Genomic DNA, 22109 nt, shown 5'->3' with positions numbered 1-22109 from the left:
TCTTGGTTTATTGTAAAAATAATGATCAAAATGAAACAACCAAAACCTTAATGCACTGTGGTCCATACATTGAAGTTTGTATAATACTTTAAGGTTGATTTTGAACTCACATGCACTTCAAAAATGTATATATGTTTTATCATCTAGAAAATGCCCAGGATATATTTGTAGGTATCATATTGTTCCTATGGCTTTATAGGGGAGAACAACCTGAATAGATATATTTCAAAACACTAGATTAACAGTTATAGTAAAAATCTTGAAAAATCATGTACCTTATCCTCTTACCTTTAGGTTAGCCGATACCCAACCTAAAAAAGTTCTCTGTAATACCTAATAAAAGAATTTTATTAACCTTTTAAACAACAAGCTACTAAATGATGTAACTCAGCTGGAACTAAACAGTTACTAAGATGCTTTACTTATTCATTTGGTTGTATTTGTTATTTTCATTTAGGGAAAAATTGGTGAAGAAAGTTAATTCACTTGCCTAAGTATTTGTCAATCAATTGTTTTTTATAAGACACTGCATTAGGCTCTGTGTGTGGGGTGGGGGCGGGGGGCAGGGGCGACACCTAAAAAAGAGGAAGGATAGATTTTTCCATCTACTTTTTAAAAAAGAATTTATAGTCTAGATTTTAGAAGACAAACATTAAATTTATAGATTTATAAATGAAGATATTAATAAAACAAGTGGCTATTGTTCAAGTAGGGTAGTCAGAGAGCATTTCCTAAAGGGGGACGTTTCAGCTGAAGTTTCCTAGAGCAGGGAGTTTCAACTGAAGGGTGAGTAGGATTTTTGCATATACTAAAAGGGCAGATGGAAGGAATAATGTGAACAGTGGTTTGATGTTGAGCAGTGCATTCAAAATATAAATCCAGAGGGGAAAATCAGAAACACTGGATATTCCCTAAGCATGTATTATGTGCTCATTATTGTGCTAATCACTACTGAGAGTTCAGTGGAAGTATAAAAACTGTTTTCTGAGGAAGCATGTTGTCTACTTGGGAAGGCACACTTGGTTGCAGAGGATGAATGCACAGGATGTATGAGAGGTATTAATAAGGTTGAGTTTAACAGGGACTTCTTTGTTTTATAAATCAGTGGGCAAGACCACTGTGAAAGCTAGGAAAAGCTTTTGTGAAAGCTAAGAAAAGAAGTTTGCCTTTTAAATTAAAGGCAAATGAAAAGATCCTACAGTTTTTTCAATTTAGGAAGGATATAATGAGAAATTTGTGTTTTAGCAGAGTTATCCTGGCCATGTTATACAAGATAAATTAGAAACTTTAGAGCTGCTGAAATACCAGGTATGTGAGAGATAAAATAAGTGGTAAAGAGGTATTGGGTAGTGTCAGGTATTAGTTGTAGGAATGAAGAGCAAGTGATAAACCTAGAGAACATTTGCAAAGTAGATGTTTATGTATCTCCTTGAAAGTATATGAGGGTGTTGCAAGGAGTGGTGTTACGTTTGATTATGCTTTGATTTGTTTTGGGTGGAGTTTAGGTAAGGGGCAAGGAGATCGGTGAATCCAAAAGGAAGAGTCTGAGAAAGGGATGCTTTTTGAAGCTAGAAGTTTGCAAATCTGTGGATATTTTCATGCATAGGTGTGTGACATCCTTTCTTTATGGGTGTTGGGTTGACTTTTCAGCACTGGGTAGCCTGGTAACCTTTTTTAACTCTTCCAAGTCAGAGGTAGTATGAAACTACCACTGACAAAAATGGGAAAGCTGTGAAGCAGTTGCGCCAGGGGAAGGATGCGGTAAGCATGCTGAACTCGCTCAGGCGGCCAGACTGTTCTAGACGGCTCATGGGGTCTTTTACATTATTGTTGCTCTTATATACTGGATTGTTTCACATTGCTGTTCTATTATTTTTAAGGAAAAGAATGTTCTCTGTGGTACCTCATAGCTAGCTATAACTACCACAGAATTTTAGATTCCTGGATATAGTCTAGTTGTCCTTTCCTTAAGTTAAACACATCTCTACCAAACTTTCTTAGCTCTAAAATATAAAATCAGTAACTTAAAGGAATTCTATATGTTTTTAAAATGTTGACCCTCTTACTCCTACAGTCTTTCCTCTCTTCCACTGTTCCCATTTTGTAGCACATAGACTGTTTAATTCCAACAGTTTCAAGTTCTCCTCTGCATTTTTCCACTGAAGTGTCTTCTTAAACCTTAACATTGGTCTTAATGGCCAAATTCCACAGCTCTAACTCATTTCCCTTGCCTATTTCTGAGCCTTTCACATAATGATGACCTCCTTCTTACTTTAACTTTTATGTTTATAACTATTATTTTCCCTTCTCAGCTATAATTTTTCTTACTCTATGTAAATAAAGATATTCTCCAAGTTTTTATCCTCAGGATGCATTTCTCTTCTGTTTTGGAAATCTGATACAACCTCATCACTTTGCTGTATTAAAGTCATATCATATATACGTTTAAATGACATAAATTCAACCAAATAAAAAAGAGAGAGTATGTTTAGTAACAGCGAGTGCAGCAGCGCTGGCGTCTCTGCCTGAACGCCACTTACAGAGTGTGTGACCCAGAGTGAGTGGTTACAAGCTAGGAACGGTGTATCCAGCATTCCTTTAGTCAGTTTTAGCTTTCACATCCCCTGAGCATTTCTTCGAACTGAACGATGTTCTAGTATTTACATAAGTATTTATATTTTTCATTTACTACTGTTCTAAATTCGAGCCAAAGGCTTCATCTGGGGTATAACTGAGAAACTAGTGGCCCTTTCCAGTACTGGAGAAATAACTGCCAGTGTGGACTTTCTGCGAGACTGCCTATCTCCATGGCTACCTTTGTAAGAACATTTCAAGGGTAATTTTGGAAGAAAAAAAACTTTTAAAAATTCACAGTCTGATTTTAGAACCTCTCATCTGAGTAAGCTGATTCCATTGTTTTCCCTCATAAGCATTTTCCAAACACCTTTAAAAAAATGTATTTGAATAGATGAATCTTTTAGCCTCCTGCCTAATACCTTATTTTCAGTGTATCCCAAGTTAAATTCCTCCTCTTAGCCTTGCCTTCCCACATCTCCCAAATCCTAAGTCCTTAAAAGCATCACCCTCTTCCAGCTTTCTAGGCTTAAAAGTCTTATTCTGCTCATAATCCTACCCTTCTCTCTTTGCTCCCAGCTTCCCCCAGATTGCTCATTATATCTAGTATGAACTCGTCAGCCTTGGTGTTTTCAGCCCTTGCAGAACTGGACCTCACCATATTTTGGTTTAGTTAAGTATCACCAACCTTCCAGGCTTATTTGTCACTGCTTTCTAACAAAAATCCTCTTGTTTCCTGAACATGGTATGCCTTCTCCTCATTTTTGCCTTTTAGGAACTTATGTTCTTAAATCCATCTCTGGCTTCAGTCCCTTCAACTTTCCTTTTTCCCCAGTGTAGTCATTTTGAGTTTTCCCTCTCATCTTTAAATCCCCAGTATACTGTTTTCAATAATAGTTACTTGTGTTTATCCCATCTCCTGATTTGCTTGTAAGCCAAAAATAAATCTTCATAGGGCTTGTTATTCCTTTTTCACTTTTTGTTCCCTTTTCATTAATGATACCTTTTCTTCCATTTTCTGCCTTTCAGGTTTAACAAACATTGATTGATCAGCTTTAATTTATGTTTGCTCAGGCACCATGCTTGATGTTTTTGTTATTGTTTATTGTTGTCGTTTAGTCACTTAGTCACGTCCAAGTCTTTGCTACCTCATAGACTGTAGCTTGCCAGTCTCCTCTGTCCATGGGATTTCCTAGGCAAGAATATTGGACGGGTTGCCATTTCCTTCTCCAGGGGATCTTCCTGACCCAGGAATCGAACCTGCATTTCCTACATTGGCAGGTGGATTCTTTACTAGAGCCACCAGGTTACATATGTCCTTATATATATTCCACATATATGCTAACTTTAATCTTAAGAACCACTTGCAAAGTAGTATCACAAGAGATGTTCAGTATCCAAATGGTCATTAATCTAAGAGATAGATGGAGAAGCAAAGGTTGCCAAACAACAAACTATTCACTAGTGAATTGAGCACTTACAAAGTTAGGCTCTCTTCACTAATTCTTCCTAATTAACTCCAGCTCTTACCCTTCCCATCCATGACAGCAACATCTTCCTCTGTTATTCTCTTGCTAATACAGTGCAAATACAAAATGAAATTGTAAGCCTTGCAAAAGATGTGAAACTTCATGAAGTCTGTGAAGGTACAGAATGGCTTTCATCACTTGCAAAATTGTTGACAGAGCGGTATGTAACAGAACTAATGATGGAAAAAAAAAGGATAGTGACTCAGGCATTTAAAAGAAGAATAATTTGAGTAACAATAAAGAGAAGAGAAATTTGGGGAAATCATTGACGTCTTCAAAACAAAAATGACCCATATTCTGCACTCATGTTGTAAATTTCAAAGCTAGAGAGTGTTATACCACTGTATAATCACAAAAGGTATGCCAAGAAATAAAATTAAAGCTTGTAAGCGGAATCAGTAACTATCTTTTAATGAACTAATTTTCCTAAGTTTTAGTTTCATATTTCAGATTAAGTTACATTCAGCCTTTTATTTTTTTAACCATTTACCATGAAATATCTGGACCTTTTTTAAATAGGTTCCAATAACAGTTATCCTTGGGTACTAAGGACCTCTTCTGTCTACCTTTCATGGCCAAGGTAGCAGCATCACATTGCCTGGGTATTAATTCAGATATTACCTCCTACTCCATTCTTACTATTCCTCTTGGGAGACCATATGTTTAAAATTGCTGGTTTTCCCTGTCTTCACTCTTTTTTTCTTTGCACTCTTTTAGCCTTGGTTCACCCTTACTACTCCTGTATGTCCTGTTTCCCCTCTTTCTCTTTGCCTGTTTCCTGTTATTCCTTTGCCTCCTCACAAGTATCCTAACCTGGAGGCTTGTCCACATTGCCTGGCCTGCCTTGCTGTTCTTTTTAAAATCTTATCATTTGGAGCTCAGTGCTTTGTATTTTTAATTTTTCCCTCCTTTACTCAAGGTCTTTTTTTTTTTTTTTTTTTTTTACTTTTTTCTTTCTTCTTGCGTAACTTTTTTTTGCATTTATGTTTCATTCTTTCTTCCAAATGCTTGCTTATATGTCTTCACTCGTGGTGAGAAACTTGATATTACCCAGCACCTCTGAACGGTGGAGATTCTTATTGCTAAGACTACAAATGAGATAAGACCTCAACACCCCTTCTTAGAGGAACCCTACTTTCTGTTTTGCCCAGCATGTGTGTGTATTACAGTGGCCATTTTATCTGGGCAGTTTCTACTATAAACCTGTAGGCTGGAATGCTTATTTCTGTCCGTCCATCTACTGCCAAAGGTTCTTGATTACTAAGAAGTGGGTGTATACTAGTGAAATTTGGTTAGATGTTTAATACTGTAATACTGCCATAGTCAAAATCTTAAACTGAGAAATTTTTTAAACAAAAATACTGGGATGAATGTAGGAAGTGTTGGGAGAAAATCTATTCATATACTCAGTCACTCTCTGCTTTAGAAATTTAAAGAAATATTAATTTAGGGCACAGGCCTTATCTACAGTTGTACCTTAATTTATACAACACTGTTTTTGATGGAGTAAGAAGAGGTTTAGTCTAAATATGAAGAAAAGAAATTTGAGAGTCACCCTTCTGTAAAGAAAACAAAGTCTCTTAAATGTTAAAACTAGGCTAAAATTAACATGTGCAGTGTATCATAGGAACATTGTAGTTGGAAAATGAGTGATTAATAGATTTTTCTCAGTTTTGATATCTCTGACTAGGGTATAAGTGTGAATGTTTTTCTTTCTCCCAAATTGGTACATTTCCCTTTCATTATTTTTTTGTGTTGGTAAAAGGTAATTCAAAATATATTTTTTAAGTCTTATAAAAATGAAATCCTCATGAATCAGAGTTTTAGTAATCTCTTATCTATGATTTGGTGAAAAGTTTTTAAAAAATAAGCACTTTGGAAAAATGTCTGTCTTCATATCCTCATTAGGAAACTTCTCTTTAATTTTGTAGTCAAATCAGAAAATTAATGCCCGTTGGACCACAGAGGAGCAGCTTCTAGCAGTGCAAGGTATATTAAAGATAAGCAGTTATTGTTGTTAATAATTATTTAATTTGTCATGAAAGGTGACTACCATAGTTCTCCCCTTCCTTTAGAAGTGGACCAAGAAAGGGGTCTTGTGTTTTCCACACAGTGTTGCTGACCATGAACTCTGGTCTGTACTTGTGGATGTGATACACTGAGCCTGTGTGCATTTTGGGTCCTGAACAGCATGTGATGCCTTCCCAGCACTAAATGAATGATGGTGATGACAGGCTTGACCAAGTCAGATGGTCTCTGGGTGCCTCTGCTTCAGTATTCCTGCTCTTGAGTTCATTCTTACTGTATCAGTCAATAACTCTTTATCACAAACATAAACTACTGTGTTTCTGGTTTCCCTGATTACTCTGTAGTTGATAATTGTCAGGTACTGAAAATATTCATGATATGCTTAACTTTCAGTGTACCATAACTTACTTAAGAGATATGCCACTGAATGCTACAAAACCTGACTTTAAATATATCTATTTATACAAAAGAGAGACTTTATATATAGATATATATACATGTGCAGTTTTAAATGCAATTATTTGTAAGAATGCTTGGTTGAATTGTATGGCAGAAAACTTTTTGTACTATGAATACCCACGGGCAAATTGGAAGCACTATAAACTTGGATTTTCTTGTGTTTGAATTACTTAAGGGCAAATTGTATGTTGCAATTCAGTATTGTAGGTTTGTTTTCCTTTTAAGATGAACTGTCTACAGGACTGATAGTATAGTTTAAGTTTGGTCTACAATTTGTTTCTTTTTGGCTGAGCCCTCTGTTGAGTATCCATGGCTTTTTAATCTAAGTTAACTACTGTAAGAGAGTTGGGCCCCAGTGAAACATACATCTTTAAAAACAGTTCGGAGTATTCAAATATAGAGAACATATTTAACTCAAAAAATGTGCAGGTATCATTCAGATATGAGAATAATATAGTTAAAGATTGATTAAGACTTTGCAGTTTGAATTAAAGTAAGGATTACGCCCCCATTGTGATTTGCAGATGTACAGCAGGGTGCCAGTAGGATAATGTCAGCCTTCCCTTTGGCTTGTACAGCACGGCACAGTCATTTCATAAACAGAAATACTGGATCCTGTACAGGCAGAGTGCTGGCCATGCAGTTAGCACATCTGTAATCGTAGAACTAAGTTTCTGAACGAGTCAGAACAAAAGTTGAATTAGTTTATAATGTTCAGTAATAGCTCTTTGCAATGGACAATTTAAAAGTTTTTATTAAAAATTATTTTCAACAATTGTCTCATATTTATTTAGAATTATGACTTATAGTTCTAACATAGTTTTTTGAGTAGGTATTCCTTTGACTGATGTTAAAGCCTGTTTCCCTTCATGATGGTAGCCTATGGAATTTAACTCCATTTTCCAGTATTTATTTTCTTAAAGGTTAGTATACTAATCCTATACTCTCATATAAGAAATGATCACAGTGAAAGCATTTTCTGAAGAGAATCGCCTAGGAAGTCTGGATTAATCTTTCTCTAGGTACAGAGAAAAGATTTGATACTGTTCTACAGTACTACTTTAAGTGGTAGGATCCATCAAATCTTATGACTGGGTTGGATACTGGATATTATGAAAAGCTGTATTCAAGAGAAAGACGATAGCAAGATTTACTTAGAGAGTTGAGCTGTATATGCAGACATTATTTCAGCTTATAAACATTAAAAGAATAGAGTATTTCTAGAAATAATTAAACATATCCTCTCTCCTGAGGATATTCAGTGTTATTGTTATGTTCATTTAAAAAGTAATCCTTATATAAATTATACTCATGCAGCAATTTGTATGGAAAGATTCATGTTCTTAAGATTTTGAAAGCACTCTCGTAGTATGTTTATGTCTGTTTTTTATTTATTTATTTTGACTGTGAAGTTTTTACTTTGAGTTTAGGTTTTTTGGTTTTGTCTTGTGTTTTTTGTTTGGTTTTGTTTTTGTTACATAAAGTAAAGCAACTTAAAGGTATTTGTGTCTGACATAGTTACTTTGCTGCTGCTAAGTCGCTTCAGTCGTGTCTGACTCTGTGCGACCCCATAGACGGCAGCCCACCAGGCTCCGCTGTCCCTGGGATTCTCCAGGCAAGAACACTGGAGTGGGTTGCCATTTCCTTCTCCAATGCATGAAAGTAAAAAGTGAAAGTGAAGTCACTGAGTCATGTCCAACTCTCAGCGACCCCGTGGACTGCAGCCTACCAGTCTCCTCCGTCCATGGGATTTTCCAGGCAAGAGTACTGGAGTGGGGTGCCATTGCCTTCTCTTTAGGGAGGGTTAAAAAGTGCTGTTTTTGCCTCATGTGCCCATATATTTATATAATGCTCAAAAGTGTGTCTTATAATCGTATAGTTATATCCCCTGTACCTGAGTCTTGGTGTGGGTAAAGTACATAACTGCAGTTCTTATTTTAACATCTGTAATCCAGAAGTACTTGCCTTAGCAGGCAAATGTTTTTAGTTTTTTCTTCTTCTTTTTAATCTTTATTTATGCTAAACCTTTATATGATATTATTCCTATGGCCACTTCAGTGTTTTGATATTAACATAATTTATATAGAACTTTTTATTCAAGACATTTTACATACAGATTCTGATTTAACTTTGATTTGTTAAATGCTTTATTTTATCTTGCTCATACTTGACTATTAAAGTGACCTAGAGAGAGAAATGTTGACTCTTTTGTCACTAGTGAGCTCCACTATTAAATAAACTTTGTGTTGTAATTCTTAAAATCAAAGAAGTGTATTAAGTTCATTTCCTAGAGCTTAAATACATATTTCCTGTTTTACTTCCCACCTGCTCATGTTGTTGTTAACTAAGTACTAATCATTTAAATAGTAAATAAATATTTAAATAAATGTTTTTTAACAGTAAATATTTAAATAAATAAATAAGCTGTTTTCCCTTCTTTCTCCCTTATTTGGAAGGGGAAAAATCATGCTTAGACCAGATAGGAATGTCTGCCTTTACTTGTGTATCTGTCACTTTATTATGTTAATTTTAGTCCTAGCTATGTTATGACTTCAGTAACATTCTTCAGGAGTCCCCAAATGGGATATTATAAATGCTGCTTTAATTTAATCCTCTTAAAATACTTACCAAGAATGGTGTTTCTACGATTTATGTAATCTGTTTCAGCTTTGAGTATCTAAATTTTCTATTATAACAAATCAGTTAACAGTAAGACCAATTACAGTCTTCACATGTTTGTTTTAATAGGGAAATATCCCTGTTTGTAGCTTGTGCCATATTTTTCCTAATCTGTGGTGCTTTAGAAATTATCCTAAGATGAATCTTGATATTCATATAATAAACATTCCTTATTAAACAAGAATTAAGAAAGGAATTTGATTCTGGTCGTATTTTTTTTTCATATAAAATAAAACATTTATTAGCTGTTTTCAAAAAATAGCAATGATAGTGCAAAACATCTACTCTTTAAAGTATATAGGAGCAGAAGCATAGGATACAATATTTGACATGTTTCTTTTAGGTTTCCTCTTAAATATATTCATTTCATAGTCATTAGTGGTTAAAAAAAAAAATGCTCCCAAACTAAAATATTGTGCTATATTAGGATAAATAGCGTAACATTTTTTTTCTCTAATTTTATCAAGAAGTCAAATTTAATTTTTAGTGTTTCTTTTTTTCTCGTATTTCCTGCTTTCTCATTTGAAACAGGAAATGACAGAACTATGTTCAAATGAGTTATGCCTACGGTTAAATGTTACCTTCTCTCCCTATAGTTTATATATTCATTCCTTTTTAGGAGAAATGATGTTGCAAGTTTAGAAATTGTCTTCATTCTAATTTTATCTCCTACTTAAAAAAAAAAAAAAAAGCTAGAATGGTCCCTAAAGTGCTAAGGGGGTGGGGGAGATTCAGTCTTTGATTAAGACGTAAGGGTTGTAATGATCCTTATATGATGCTTAGCACTTGAATGATCAACAGGAGGTGGAGATAGATTCATATTTTTCCTCTAAAAGATACCTGTTTGTACTAGAGTTTCTTCTGTTATAGATGATATCACAAGAATGGAGGCTCAGAAGTGTAATTGTCAGTCCTCTGATGCGCTTGCATCAGATAGTTAATGATTCCCAATTGCCAGCATTTTGGGATGGAGTTTAAACTTGTAGCAAGAAAGGTGGGAAGATTCAAAAGAGAATGTATGATTTTGACTTTTAGCTGTTGCCCAGATGCACCAGTCACTGTCTCAGTGCTGTTGATACATTTTTTACCGTTTTTAATAGGAATTCTTGACGAGATTTACAGATGAAAAGAAATGCATGTTCTTGAATGGTTTAAGTTTAAAATTAATCTCTTATTGATAAGAAAGACCTCACATCTCTGGAGTTTCTAAATGTAACTGTTATTTCAAAAAATAGATTTTTGAAAAATTAATATTTCCTAATTATACTAAGTACATGCTCACTTTAAGAAACGGAAAAATATCCCCCAAATTTTCATTACCTAGACCTAAAAATAGCTTGTTATTGTAATGTTGGTGCTTTTTTTTTTTTAAGTCCTAAAGATTTTAAAAATAACTTTTTAAACACACTGAAAGCAGATTTATGATATCCTTTCTATCTAAGAAAAAAAAGTCTAAATACCATGTCCAGATTTGGGAAACAGCATATTTCAAATGCTCCTAACTCCTAAAGTTACTGTCTTGCTAGTCAAAGCTCTAAATATGTACATTTTTTTTTCTTGGTTGGATAATATAGAAGAACATTGGTTGGAAAATGAAATGTCATGATAACACAGTATCCTAATGAGTTATATTTTTATGTTAATTCCCAAACAAAACTTTAAAAGTTTGTATTATAAAGATTATATAATATCATCTGGCAGTGTAGGAGCCATGTTGTTTCACTGTAACTTTCCAATCAAATTTAGAAATTTGAAAACAATTTTCTCCTCTCCTTGGGAAACACTTAATTTCCCTCTTCCAGGGTTCTCTCAAGTTTTTTTCCCCACTAAATTTTGGAAACTGACCTCTTGCCCTAAAAAGTGAAAGTGAAAGTTGCTCAGTGATGTCTGAGTCTTTGCCACCCCATGGACTATACAGTTCATTCTCCAGGCTAGAATACTGGAGTGGGTAGCCGTTTCCTTCTCCAGGGGATCTTCCAACCCAGGGATCAAACCCAGGTCTCCCACGTTACAGGCGGATTCTTTACCAGCTGAGCCACAAGGGAAGCCCAAAGGTCACAAGTTTAGTTTAAAAAATGGTTCAGATGGACCTGAGCCTTTTACATCTTAAGGAGGAGAGGGAGATTTAATCTCTTTTTCCTTTTTTTAGAGATTTGAAAAATACTCTATATTTACTTGTGAATTCATAATGAGTTCCTAGATGATTTTGACTTTTTTACTTTTTGATACCTGTAGTGAATTGTCACTTAAAAGTAATAGAGACAGTACTTCACATAAGGAAATAGAGTTACTAATTAGGAATAGATGTATTGTCATATTGTCTCACAGTTTTACTTTCTTTATTCAGCCTGTGATGCGGGATATAATTCAGATCATAAAAATCTGTTTATTGAAGAAATCTACAAGTTGATCCATCGTTAGCATACTAAGATCAGGGTTTTCAGGTCATTAATAGCGTTCACATTCTGTGTGTTTCTTTTGCCTAGAATTTTTATCAAGTTGAACATTTTTTAAAGCATAGCAAAATTCTCATACCTGTAGTATTTATTGGTGAAAATGAAGGAGAAATTTAAAATTTTTTAGTAAGAACTTCCCAAGTCGTTTCAGCACTAATTCATATATATATATATATATATATATATATATATATATATATATATATATATGAAGGACCTTGTTTTTAATAAACTGAAAAAAGAATGGACCACCCTCCTCCCAGGTCCAAGTTGTAACTAAAGCAGCTCTGAAATCATAGATTGTTAAAGTAGTTGCTCAGCACTGCTACCTTGCTAGGTTGACTTCCGAAAGCCTAGTTGGGGATTCATCTGAAGGTGGAGTCAGTCCATTAAGTCTGCAGTTGGTGTTTCACTAGAGTTTGACTTGTTAATCAGCCACAGTACAGAGCTTAAGAATTCCACCTTCTCACCAAAATACGCTGTTGGTGACATCACTAGGAACATAAAAATGATAAAGAAGTCAGCCAGGTGTGACTCTTGTAGCTTGGGGAAGAATAATAGAATGAAGCTCCATGGAGAAAAAAAATCAACCATATTTCCTAAGTACTTCCTCTGTACTCAGCATTGTAGTAATGCTGGTGGTAATTTGTATTCCATAGGAAGGTACTTTCCAACCTGGTTCAATCATGGCATACAGAGAAAATGATGAAGGTTTTCATGGCACACTGAGACAGACAGATGAGGCTGCTGTCTGTCCAGAGGAGTCTGCCAAGGAGCTCTAGCTCTTCCACATATGGCGCAAGCATCCTGCAGATTAAGGGCACTAATGTCCAGGCCCGCTTATTCTCAGGACGTGATCGAGATCCTTAGCCAGACTGCAGAAGTCTGCACTATGGTCTGAACCTTAAGAGTTCACAGAGTAGTTGATATGGGACAAGCATACACGAGTTAATAATGAACTTACCTAGGTGACTCAGAACCTAGGTGAGTTGAGGAAAATCCAAAGTGTCCGAGTAAACTAAAGTTCCTATAGGAAGTAGTTTTGGTTTGGGACATGTAATTCTGGAAATGCAACAATATTAGTGACAAGGTGAAGTCCCCTGAGCAAGGGAAAATAAAGTGGAAGACCAAAAAAAAAAAATAGAGTCAGAAGAGGGGACAGTTAGATAATGGAGCTAGACATGGGGGCAACTAAGTGGTATGTTTTGGAGTATATTTTGCTGAACAAGTGAGTGTTTGGAGGGTTGTAATATTGGCAGACTTAGAGTCAGAGTTACTCTTAATATGACTTCTTGTTAAGAATATAGAAGATCTAATCCTAGATTTAAGTTTTCATTTCTAAATTCATGTATTTAGTAGCTTTGGTCGTTTCAGAATGTAAATTAAATCTGTTACGAAAATTAGTACATTGACAGAACACTGTGTGTGATTTCCAATTAGTATTTGCTTCTCAATGCAACTGTCTCGAGTTGCGGTTTTCTAAAGTACAAATAGTAGAGAAGTACTTGAATATGTAGCTTTTGTATATATGTACTTTTAATATGAAATGACCTTGGGTTCTTATTGTCAGATAAACCCTCACTGGAGCCTAGTCACCATTAGAATTTATACTCAGTTATGAAGTTCTAACTGGAAATCAGCTCATGGATTTAAGAGAATATAAATTCACTTATGTTTTAAATGAATATAAAATAAAATATTGTAAACAAAGTTTAAGTATCATTATTACTCTGTTGTCATGCACGTGTCTTTCTCTTTGAGAACGGAGCAAATGAGCATAGTTTACAAATCCTGAATTCTTTATTAACAATGGGATTATAGTTTAATATGTCAGGCCTCCTACCCAGAATGTTCTAAGAGGAAGCAACTCCCCATAGAGTCAAGTCTAGCAAATTGAATGCAGCAAGAGATACTTATTCCCAAGTTTTCAATATAAAATAAGTGCAGAAGTTAAACCATGAGTTGTGTTTGTGCTGGCTCTGTAAGGTAATCGGTAGAGCATGCAAATGGGTGTCAGTAAGAAGATGTCTTGCATTTCTGCCCGTGTATTAATGTGCCCTTATGTTATCCTCTTATATGTGATTGTGTACATGTTAAGTTTATCTAAATCCCTCTATTTCTGGCTGCTTCAATTATCATAGACATCAGTATTTTTATTCTCCTTTCTCATCTCTAATTAATGAGTTACTGTTTTCTGGTATTTTAAAAAGCAGTTATCAAATTGTAAAATCAAAATTTTGACAGCTCCTATATTTTAAGCTAGGTATATCTCTTTCTAGAATGAGTAGGATGGATTTCCTTTAAAACTCCCTAAGAGCAAATTATTATCCACCTGATTATGTAAAGTCACTTTAAATTCTGTAGCATAATTGACTGTCTCGAGTTCATAAATCAAATATTATCCTACATTTAAAGAAACTTCCATAATTTTATGTTAGGTCTTTTTATATAACTGAATGTACAGTCCTTCTTAAATTTAAGGTAGCAGTAATAAACACAGTATCTACAAGTAGTCACCACTATAATTCTTTAGGCTACCGAGCATAGCTAGGAATCTGTCATATATACAGACCTTAGAACTATTAGATGAGTTAAAATCCAACAAATTCTGAAAAATAGCTTTCCTTTTTTTGTCCATCAGATTGTGGTAATTCTCCTGTTTTTTATGTTTAATTTCTTATCTCGGTTCTATTTGTTGGTACCTGGTACGGATAGGCAAATAACTATGTAGAAGTTGGTATTAAGATCAAAATCACAATGCTTTTCTTAACGGGGGAACCCTAAGACGACTCACCCAGTCCATTGAGGGGATAAAAGAGATGGCTCATTCCCATCCAGTTTTGTTTACAAACGATGTTGCTCAAATTTAGGTGACTGGCTACTAGGGAAATAAATGAATGTGGAATTGAGGATGGAACAAAGAATTCAATGCTTTACAATAAATGGACTGTATTTGAGAGTTCAAGAGAGGATTGGAGAAAATAACTGAGTATGTAAAAAATGGTAAGTTTCTGATTGTTCAGTTGAAGGCAAGTGGCTGGCTCGATGAAATGACATAATTGATAGTTTCCATCTGTGACCCTGATATCTTAGTCTCTATCTCAGAATTGAGACATGAGCAGAGTTTATCGGAAAGGATTTTCATTGCTGGTATGTTGTGTGTGTGCGTGATGTGTAGTACACACAGCTCTCCTTACTGATCCTTCACAGGTGTATTATTTACTTTGCCTTCCAGGTGTCCGCAAATATGGTAAAGATTTTCAAGCTATTGCAGATGTAATTGGCAACAAGACTGTTGGCCAAGTGAAGAACTTCTTTGTAAACTACAGGCGTCGGTTTAACTTAGAGGAGGTATTGCAGGAGTGGGAAGCAGAACAAGGAACCCAGGCTTCTAATGGTGATGCTTCTACTTTAGGGGAGGAGACAAAAAGTGCTTCTAATGTGCCATCAGGGAAGAGCACTGATGAAGAAGAGGAGGTGTGTTTGCGTATGGAATTTGAGCTAATATGAGCCGAGGAATCACCATTTCATGTGGTGTTCTGTAAGGCTAATTTGTCAGAGGACTAGCTAAACGAGCATGAAAGGTTGACAATACACTTACTCAGTGGTGCCTCTCTCGTGACTCTTAAGTCATAATGACACGCTAAGTTCTGATCCTAGAAGAGTGGAGAGTGTATTGTTCTTTCTTAAATTTATTTTTATTTCCAGTGTTAAGCTGTTTACTAATAAAGATGCCTGTTTGGTAGCTTCGTTGCTTTTTTTGGTTTGTTTTGTTTAAAATAAAAGAAGCTTGTGCTTCCAAAAAACACTGGTGTTATGTTTTTGTTTTGTTTTGATTTGTTTTGTTTTTCCTGTGACAGCCCAAACTATATTGTACTAACGTCCATTAGGAACTGTCATCTCATATGTTTGTTTTTGTTTCCTCACCTCTAGGCACAGACCCCACAGGCTCCTCGGACTCTGGGTCCATCACCTCCTGCCCCGTCATCCACTCCAACGCCAGCAGCCCCCATGGCCGCTCTGAACCAGCCACCACCACTTCTTCGTCCAACACTGCCTGCGGCCCCGGCTCTTCACCGGCAGCCTCCTCCACTCCAGCAGCAGGCTCGGTTCATCCAGCCCCGGCCAACTTTAAATCAGCCTCCGCCACCTCTCATTCGCCCCGCTAATTCCATGCCGCCCCGTCTAAATCCAAGACCAGTGTTGTCCGCGGTTGGTGGCCAACAGCCACCATCACTTATCGGAATTCAGACAGATTCACAGTCGTCACTGCACTAAAGTTAACTTGGACAGAGCTGCAGTAACTTTTCACCCCATCATCACACCAGTGCTCCTCTGACTGTTGATGCAAAAGAGGGAAGAATAATTCTTCTCGATACTGAGGCTGCAAACTAGTTCTGTGGCCAGTGGGCTCTCATAAGTGGATGTCTAAGGAATTTTTTAGTTCACACAACTAAAATGTTACACAACAGAAGGCCTACAGTTAGCCTCCTTTCTAGAGTATACATTCAGCGACATGATCTCGTTAAAGGAAAAGAGATTAAGTATTCTATATACCGAGGTTTTTTTGTTTTGTTTTTACTGTATTTATTTTATTAAGAATCTTTATATTCCTGCCTCTTCATAGTTAAGGCTCTTAGTACAGGAATATTGACTTAGGAATTGTGAAAACTCCTTAAGTTTCATAAGTTAAGGATGTTCAACTATTTCTCTCTTTTTCTTTAATTTAATTTTTAACAACATTTTCCTATGTTAGGAGTGCAAGAATAGATAACCTGCATTTCAGATTTTGACGTATGTTCATTTAATGCATATTTAAGAAATTATAGCTGCATATCCCTTTTTTCAAAGACTTGCTTTTTTTTCTAAAGGAATTTAAATATATTCCTTTAAAAGAAAGCAATTTTATCAATTGCAAAGCAATTATATGAAACCACAAAGAATGTACTGAACCTGCTAACCCTTTAACATACAGTTTAGGGTCCTAGTGCAAAGTCCTTGCTTAAAGGTCATTGACTTGCCATCTTTCAGTAGTAAGAGGATGGGAATAATAACAATGAGGACTTCATTTGTTAAAGTACAGTGTCTTTAAGTTCCTTAAAAATGGAGTTAATGTTTTTTTTTTTTAATGTTTCTAAATGCTATCAGCTTTTAACTAGTAGTTGCCTCCATTTGGGGACTTTAGAAGAGAATTATATTTTGTCAGTTATGTGGAAATAGTGGTTCTGGAAGCATTTATTTACAATACCCTTTTTGTGTTTATGTTATGAACTTTAAATTGCCCTCATACTTATTAATATGGTCTGCATTTAATATAAAAGATGTTTTCTTGATCAATCTCTATTGTACTATTTGGATACATTTGTGTATTCCTTGCAGCCAACCTGTACTCATGGGTTTGGTTTAGGGTTAAATCATCATTATTTCATAAAATAAATTTAAGGATTTGTTCTGTTATCCAAAGATACATCAGTATATTGTCACAATTGTGCTGTTAAAGTGCTGAGACCCTTTTTATAAAGAAACAAAAATTTCAAGTCTTCTCAATTCAACACATAATCATTAAGCACCTACAAAGAATATTTTACAAGTGATAGTATTTCAACAATGTATTACTAATATTTTTGATACAATGATTTCATATTGGAATCATGACCTGCCTGTGCAAAGGGACAGATTGCTTAGATTGCTATACTAGTGGAACTAAAGATAAATGTTTGCACATTCACAGTCTCACATTTAGAGCTGTTTCACAAAATGATCAACATCGGAGGCCCTAGTTTATATTTTGAGATGTCATATATTCTCCAGATGTTAGAAAAATAGTCCCTACCTTTGGCTGTAAAGCGTTAAAGAACTATTGACTTACATCCCTTAATTGGTTTTCCTTTTGAAGTTCAGACCATTTATTTCCATAAGGACCTTAAGTTCTAACATAATCTAAAAACTTTTTTCAGGATGTGTTCTTTCTCACTGGATCATCTTGATTTAAAATTCTTAATATTCAAGAATTTATACTTATTTTTACTTTAATAGCCATGGGGACAGTTATATATCTTAAAATATCTAAAGCGTTTTTAAAAGTATTTAGATTGTCTTGCACATGTGCATACTCTACAGCTTCTATCGTCTTGTCTCTTGTCAGTAGACCTTCAGTATACGGTGTGTGGGATATGTGAGTCAAGTTGGTCAGCACCAGCATCTGTCCAGCTGTTGAGTATATTGTGGTTCATTTAAAATCCGTTCTATCCCAACCATGAGCAAAGGTGCTGTATCTGAGGGCTGTGCTGTGATTTTATTTCCGTACACTAGAGCACACAGTAGAAAATTCTTAGCTTCATTAGTAATATGACACATGTATATAGTGAGATGTCTTTATTGTGTGCTTTGCATATTTTGTAAATATTTTGCACGTCATTATTTTTCTTTTTTGTTTAAGCAGTGTTTGGCCTGGAAGAGTGATATGCTTGCTGCTTAATCAAAGGATTAAAGAGTTAAAGATGTCTATGTCTTCTATTTTTATATAATTTCATGTTGTATGAGAAATTTAGGACCTCTTCACTGTGAAATTCTAAATACTGATTTTTATAAAAAAAAAAAAAGCAAAACCTAAAAATCTTTTAATGACCATTTCATTAATTTCAAGTTTTATCAGTTTAAAAAAATCTACACCCAAGTATTTTTTTCATTACCTACTAAAAATAAATCATGCTGTTGACACATCTGTTAATATTCATGAAAAAATATTTTTTCTATATGAGTTAATTCCAGTGTAATATTGATGGAGGTAAAGATAGGTTACTATCGAAACGTTTTCTGAATAATCTTACAATAAAGTGAGTAAAATATAATGTAAAATAAAAATGAAAGAATGTCAAATTTTGTCTTAATATAGGCCTACATTCTTTTTAGGAATAGATGCAGAGAACAAGCAAAAAAAAAAAAACCCTGACCATAGTGATCTTCAGCTGTATGAAGAATCTCGCAAGTATTTTGGTTAAAGTACCAGGTTTAGTTATTAAACACATTGTATTCTTTTAATGTTTCTTCCTGCTATGAAAAGAATGTTATCCATGAATATTACTAACTGCTGATCACTTTAACACCGGGGTGGCAGCGTCTTCTCAAAAAGAATAATCTTAGAACTCAAAGGAAGATCTCTCCCTTTTTGCTTTCCCAAAATAAACGACAAATACATTCTGATTCTAGGAAACACAATTAAATGTGTATTTTTTAACTTTGACATTCATTATAGATACATCATTCATAAGATTACAGAGTAAGTGAATACAGAAAGAAAAGTTTGTGAAACCATGCTATATTATATAATGTCTACAAGAAACTACCTCATTTTTTTATGTGTTTGTGGTAGTACATCACTGCTCTCAGGGAAAAAGTAGGTCCATGTGACTCCTACCAGCTTAAATCTTGATTAGCTGCCTTAGTGAAGGGATGTTCAGCAACAATAAATTTTAGTAACTGGTTTGGGGGTAAACATTACGAGGAGTGCTTCTGTACGTATGCATGCTAAATCGCTTCAGTCGTGTCTTAACTCTTGGCAACCCTGTGGATTGTAGCCCGCCAGGCTCCTCTGTCCAGAGGATTCTCCAGGCAAGAATACTGGAGTGGGTTGCTGTGCCCTCCTTCAGGGGATCTTCCCAACCCAGGGGTCAAACCCATGTCTCCTGTGGCTCCTCCTGCATTGCATTGCAGGTGGACTCTACCACTGAGCCACTGGGTCTGTGTCTAAAAGGCCATGTGGCGTTATCTTCCCTTTTGATGTTTTCAGAAGAACATTTAAGGGAGAAACAAGACCAGAAATTAGTGTTGGATTGAGATGTTTACAAATTGTCGTTGGATTTAAAGTAAGATAGTGATAGGGAATGGATCTTTGCTGAGTGATGATCGGAATTTTACAATCCTAAAGCTGGAATTTGAATGAGTAGGCTCAGGAAAAGATGTTGGAAAGTAAAGTGAAGATACCTAGGAGTGGTCTTCACACTGTAAATGGCAAAAAGGGTAATCTTCAGAATGCTTTATATAATGTCTTTTTTTTTTCTGAGTCATTTTAAGAAAGGTTTAAAGTCTAACTTAGTCTTACTTAAATAGATAAGGTACAACTACCAGTAACTAAGACAATCCTGAATAATACAATACAAGGTATCTATCACTGTCCAGAGCAGTTTTCATAATTGGCAGAATTTGACTTAAAAAGGCCATTATTCTCAAGACTGTTTCAGTTCACATGCTGTGCCTTTCCAAAAGAGAATTTGAAAACAATCAGAATTGTTGAGGGATTTGTCACTTACATAATAAAAAGAGTTCTCCCTCTACCGTGGTGACATTTTTTCCAACTCCACTGAAAGTTACTTCACCTCTGTGCCTCAGTTTAGTTATTTTCTTCCCTTAATTTTGGTGAAATGACCAGTGCCAGGAAGCAAGAGAAGGTGCCAACAGCAGATGGAGACCAAAATCTCACAGAATCAAAGAACCTCTCAGCTCCACAAAGGGAAAAGAGCAGGAAAACACTGACATTCCCAAAAGGATCCATAAATACCCAAGTTCAAGGCAGATATACAGAGCAGACTCCAAGGATTCATACTTGCTGGTGTTCATGTCCCTGTGACAGGCCTGGACTTAGTGTGGACCAGGCTTAGTGACTTAACTTCCGACCAACAGAATACAACAAAAGTGATGGTCAGGCTAAACAACGGGGCCTTCTCTGTTAGACTTCTCTGCCTGCATGCTTCGATGGATCAAGCTTCCATGTTGGAGAGGCCCTTGGGGCAAGGATCTGAGGCAAGCCTGGTGCCAATAGATGGCACAAAACAGACTTTCAGAATAACAATCTGCCAGGAACTGAACCCTGCCAACAATTATGTCTACTTAAAAGTGGATCCTTCCCCAGGTGGACCTTGGGATGACTAGAGTTCAGCCAACACCTTGTTGCAGTCTGAGAGGCCTTGAAGCAGAGAACTCAGCTAAGCTGTGTCTAAATTTCTTAACAGAAACTGTGACGACACTGTAAAGTGTTGTGAGCTGCTAACTTTGGGGGTAATTTTTTATGCAGCTGTGTGTGTGGGGGGGGGGTGGCTAAGTCACTTCAGTTGTGTCCGACTCTTTTCTATCCCCTGGTCTGTAGCCTGTCAGGCTCCTCTGTCTATGGAATTCTCCAGGCAAGAATACTGGAGTGGGTTGCCATGTCCTTCTCCAGGGGATCTTTCCAACCCAGAGATCGAACCTGGGTCTCCCGCATTGCAGGCAGATTCTTCACCATCTGAGCTACCAGACAAACTGTTTCTATGCAGCAATAGAAACTAATACAATGGACAAAGATACACCATCTTAACGATGAAAAGAAAATTGGAGTAACTAAATGTCAGACTTCAAAGCAAAGAACATTGTCAAAGATAGAGATATTCACTGAATAATGATAAAGATGCCAATTCATCAGGAGGATCCCTGATAGAACTGCAAGAAGAAAAAGGCAAATCCATTAGTCAATGGATTTGACTTTAATACCCATCTCTTAAGAGATGATTGAACATGAAAACCAAAAATGAGTAAGAATATAGACGATTTGAACAACACTATCAACCACTTTTACAAAATTGAAATTTATAGAATATTCCACCCAACAGCAGCAGAATAAACATTCTGTTCATGTACACATGTAATATTTCCAAGAACAGACCATATTGTGTGCCATAAATAACTTTTAATAAATGAAAAAGTGTTCAAATTATCCAGAATATGTTCTCTAGGTACCATGGAACTGGAAATGACCAACAGAAATCTGGAAAATCTTAAATCTTTGGAAATTAACTCATTTTTAAATAAGTTATGGGTCAGAAAATAAGTTACAAGAGAAATTAGGAGGTATCTTGAATATGAGTAAAAACTATATAAAAATCATTGGCTATAGCAAAGTTGTACCTAGAAGGAAGTTGATAACTTTAAATGTTTATATTATACAGGAAGAAAAAGTCAATCGTCTACAGTTTCTTTTAAAGCTAGAAAGAAAAGAGTATATATAACACAAAAGAGGAAATAAAAATCATAGTTAAATGAAATAGATACCAGGAAAATAATAGAAAAAAAATCCCTGAAACCAGTACTTGCTTCTTGAAAAGATCAACAAACTAAAAAAATCCTTCAGACAGAAAATGCATTAGATCAAGAAGAAAATTGTGGTAAGGCAGAAAACATCACAATGCTCCTGCTCAGTCACTTCAGTCGTGTTCGACTCTGTGTGACCCTGTGGACAGTAGTCCGCCAGGCTCCTCTGTCCATGGGATTCTCCAGGCAAGAATATGGGAATGGGCTGCCATGTTCTCCTCCAGGGGGTCTTCCCAACTCAGGGATAGAACCCACACCTCTTACA

The 22109-nt window shown here is 35.7% G+C and overlaps 1 protein-coding gene across 7 annotated transcripts in view; it reads left to right on the top strand.

Annotated features, from left to right (window-relative positions):
* The window catches only part of RCOR3 (REST corepressor 3), a 53371-nt gene extending 35143 nt beyond the window's left edge, over positions 1–18228 (top strand). For 5 of the 7 annotated variants that reach the window (XM_061383587.1, XM_061383586.1, XM_061383589.1 and 2 more), the window contains 3 exons: positions 6035–6092; positions 14961–15202; positions 15659–18228. In XM_061383587.1, the coding sequence (XP_061239571.1) occupies positions 6035–6092; positions 14961–15202; positions 15659–16003 (645 nt within the window). In that variant the 3' untranslated portion in view covers positions 16004–18228. The remainder of the gene's footprint in view (positions 1–6034; positions 6093–14960; positions 15203–15658) is intronic. The other 2 variants (XM_061383591.1, XM_061383590.1) reach the window with 2 other exon arrangements.
* Positions 18229–22109: the final 3881 nt, after the last annotated feature.

Source organism: Bos javanicus, chromosome 16 (assembly GCF_032452875.1).
Source record: "Bos javanicus breed banteng chromosome 16, ARS-OSU_banteng_1.0, whole genome shotgun sequence".
NCBI lineage: Eukaryota > Metazoa > Chordata > Mammalia > Artiodactyla > Bovidae > Bos > Bos javanicus.
Note: the sequence above shows the minus strand (reverse complement) of the source record. Positions and strands in the feature narration are given on the sequence as shown.